This window comes from Triticum aestivum, chromosome 2D, assembly GCF_018294505.1.
Source record: "Triticum aestivum cultivar Chinese Spring chromosome 2D, IWGSC CS RefSeq v2.1, whole genome shotgun sequence".
Lineage (NCBI taxonomy): Eukaryota > Viridiplantae > Streptophyta > Magnoliopsida > Poales > Poaceae > Triticum > Triticum aestivum.
Window position 1 is genome coordinate 81,610,419 of NC_057799.1, and position 3,853 is coordinate 81,614,271.

Below are 3,853 nucleotides of genomic sequence, written 5' to 3' on the forward strand. Positions count from 1 at the left end.
GTTCTAGACTTACCCAGAGCGCCAAGCAAGACACTCCTACGAATGGATCTCTTCTTTTTTAAGTGCCTCTAGGTGAGGCAGTGACTGGCCTGCGCAAGTAAGTAAAATAGCTTCCCACTGAAACAATTGACCGGTGACTCTGCTCTCCACAACAACAACTAGCCGTTCAGTCAGTCTTCAGTGGCAGCAGTAGAAAAAGAAGCCGGAGTAGGAATGTACACGCACCTGCAGCCGCAGTCGCCATCTCCGAGCACTGCTGGTGGTGATACAACCTTTATCGGCCCACTAATTATCAGTGCTTTACTGACGCTTAACGAAAGCTGACTAGTATGTTCCAACCAACCCATCCAAAACAACCACACCACATCGACGATCGATGATCGATTGATCGGCATGTTGGATTGGAATCCGGGGTAGGAAGCACGGAACATCTCCCTGCCTAACCCTGCCCTCTGCATGCGTTTCAGATGGATCCTCCTGGTGTGTGTGTAACAGCAGAGGCGGTTCACAGTTCGTGCCCTGCAAGCACGGAACACCAACCGGCCGGTGCTCTGCCTCTGGCGCTCTGCCACTCGCACGCAGGAATCTTCCTCCGCTCACTGTCTGTCAGGACGCAAAATTGTAACTGAATCCTTCTTTATTGGGTATGTATGTATTCACATCAAGCCTGATCGATCACGGGCACATCACCAACACATGAGTAACAATCTAATGAAGCGTCAAAACAGAGAGTAACAATCTAATGAAATGAATGGTCAGGTATGAAGTTAGCTGCTGTAACTGTAACTGACAGGAACTGAGAGAGGAGAGAGAAAGGTGTCTGTAAATTTTGATCTATGGTATACTGCTATACGGGATGTTTGCTAACGGAGACGATTATATGGACCGATCACATCGCAATAGGTTTGGTTTTCGGCCGGCCCTTCCGCTTGCCGGCGACGAGGTACCGGTGGGCGGCGACCAGCTCCTCCCGGAACCGCGCCAGGTCGAGCCGCACGTTCTGCCGGTCCAGGTACACCTTCTTGGTCACGTCCCAGCCGCGCTGCGCTACGCCGGCGGGGTCCGTCAGCACGGGGTGGCCGGCCGGGTACTCGCGGGCCAGGGAGCTCTCCTCCGGCAGGATCTTGTACCCGACGTACCGGAGGCCGAGGCGCGCCGCCGGCTCGCCGTAGTACTCGTTCGCCGCCCAGTCCGTGCCCAGCGGCACCACCTGGATGAACACCTTGCCGGGGCGCATGAAGAGGAAGTGCGTCATGGCGGCGCCGTGCACGCCCACCATCGCGTCGCTCGCGTTCAGGTCGCGGTATATCTTGCACATCTCCGTGCTCCGCTCCGGCCGGACCACGCGCACGTCGAACCCCACGTCCGCGGCCACCGCCTTCAGCTCCTCCTCGTTCTCGATCACGCGGGACCCCGTCCTCGACACGATCACCAGCTTCGGCCTCTCCGCCGGAGCCGCCGGGTGCTTGCTCGGGAGCGCGAGCTTGCCGGCGGCGGCGCCGCTGGCGCGGCGTTGCTTGCGGGCGGCCTTGCGCTCCATGCGCTCCAGGTAGTTGATGCGGGGGCGGTAGGCGTCGTCGAGGAGGCGCCGGAAGTCGCGGATGCTCCGGCCCTCGGGGGTCCTGGCGGGGTCCACGGTGAGCTCGCCGTGGATGCGGAGGCCGGCGATCACCTCGGGGAAGCAGTGCACGCGGCGATCGGCGGTGAAGTCGATAGGCGGGAACGCCGAGAGCCGGGACACGACGTCGCCGTACTTGGTCATCCACCAGTCGTGGTACTCGAGGATGACGAACACCACGCGGCGCTGGAGGTGGCCCGCCGTCACGAACATCGGGAGGAGGCCGTCGTTGAACTCGTGGTACACGTTGCCCGTGAACCCGCCCGTGGAGAGCAGCACGGCCGGCATGTCGTGCCGCACGTCGCAGCGCGCGGCCTCGCCGGGGGACACGCGGTGGAAGCGCACCTCGTCGATGGTCTTCATCACGTGCGCCTCCCACTTGCGCGTGTACGGCCGTATCCTCTCCTCCTCCTCCACCGCCGGTCGCCCGGCGGAGGACACGAGCTGGAACGACGCGCTCGCCGAGTGCATGCGCAGGTCGCCGCGCGCGAAGCACATGTCCGCGCGCCTCGACGAGCGGTCGCAGCACAGGGTGTCGTTGCCGATCCCGGAGCACTTCTCACTCTGCTGCTGCTGCGTGGCCGCCGCCGCCGCCGCCGCACCGCCGGTGCGCGCGAAGGAGAAGAAGGCGCCCGGAGCCGCGAGGAGCGTGGCGAGGCCGAAAAGGCAGATGAGGAGCAGGCCGAAGAAGCCGCTCAGGCTGAGCGCCCTGGACTTGGCCGGCTTGCCGTTCTTGCCGGCGGCGCCTCCGGTGCCGTAGTCATGGTAGTAGTACATGATCCGGCGGCCGCCGCCCTTGGGCGGCGAGGCCTTGCATGACAGCTCCTCCTGGTCAGGCTCCCCCTTGTCGAACTGCACGACGTAGATTCTGTGCTGTTGCACCATGTTCTCGCGGTTCTAGAGAGAGAGAAGAGAGAGAGAGAGTCGAAGGGAGAGAGAGAGAGGAGAGAGAAAGTTCTCGGGGTTTTGGATTGTGACGAAGCGAGAGGAGAGAGCCGGGGAGCTATAAATGGCACGGCAGAAGGGAGTACAAAATTAGCGGCGGTTAGAGGTTGAGGAGCCATGCTATGGCAACCCGGCCACAACACCCATGGAACATCCTTGAAGAAAAATTGTGGGTCCTTTGATTGCAACGGAGCATCAAGGTGGGGATATCGGCGCAAAGCTTTTGTTGGGTAACTGCGATTCATTAGTCAAATGTCAAAATCATAAATGAGGGCTTATCTTCTCACATTCTTTTCTCTCTCAAAAAAAATTAAAGCCAGCCATATATTCAGACACCACACTTCCATCGTACGCCATCGCTTTTCGACACCGATACAACTCAGAAAAGGCGACTCTTCTCGCTTTTCCCGCGTCCCGTTGCTTGATTTGTAGCCACTCCGTGCATGATACATCTCGAGTGACGGAGAATAGTCATTTAGATAAAGCGGTGTGGTCTATCTCTTGTGATCGTATATTGTGCTCGCTTTAAAACAACTCGCAAACGCAACACTTCAGAGTGACGCTAGTTGGTTTTATAGTAGAGCAATATCTTGTTGCACCTAGTGTCGCATTAGACGATAGATCCATATCTTGTTGCGCCGCATGTTGCGTTAGATGCTAGATCTGTGTTCGTTGTATAAATGTTCTTTTTTTGCTATTCTTTAGAAAAATTAAGAATGACCAAATGTGCGTCTTGTGTCCTTCTAGTGTGCGCCACCACCCTCAAAACAAACACCTACAAAGAAGACAGAAGTATACATAGACAATTTGTGTGAAGCCTTTATATCCCGGACGCTTTACTTTTATGAGGCTGGTGGTCTTCAAAAAAATATAGATGCGTGGCTTATGTATGGTGCTAGTTGACCAGACATCTTTATTCAACGCCGGTATAACTCAAGAAACGAGGGTCTTCTCGCTCTTCTTGCGTAGATTGCTCGATTTGAAGCAATTCCACACATGACACATCTAGAGGTCACAATAGTTGACCAAGTAAAGCGGTGAACTCTATCTCATGTGATAATATACTGTGCTCGGTTTGAAACAACTCACAAATGCAAGACTTCAAAGTGACGCTATTTGGTTGGATGGTAGGTACATAACTTGTTGCACCAAGTGTCGCATTAGAGCCGTACACGTTGTATAAATGCATATATCTTTGGCTACTCTTCCGAAAAATTAAGAACGATCAAATCCGCATCCTATGTCCTTCTAGTGCGCGCCCCTACCCTCAAAACAAAGAAGTCAAAAGTA

General features: G+C 55.8%; 1 protein-coding gene across 1 annotated transcript; it reads right to left on the reverse strand.

Annotated features, from left to right (window-relative positions):
* Positions 1-743: 743 nt before the first annotated feature.
* Positions 744-2,607, reverse strand: LOC123051760 (xylan glycosyltransferase MUCI21). Its single transcript, XM_044474732.1, has one exon. The coding sequence runs from the start codon at positions 2,501-2,503 to the stop codon at positions 890-892; it is 1,614 nt and encodes a 537-aa protein (XP_044330667.1). The 5' UTR covers positions 2,504-2,607; the 3' UTR covers positions 744-889.
* Positions 2,608-3,853: the final 1,246 nt, after the last annotated feature.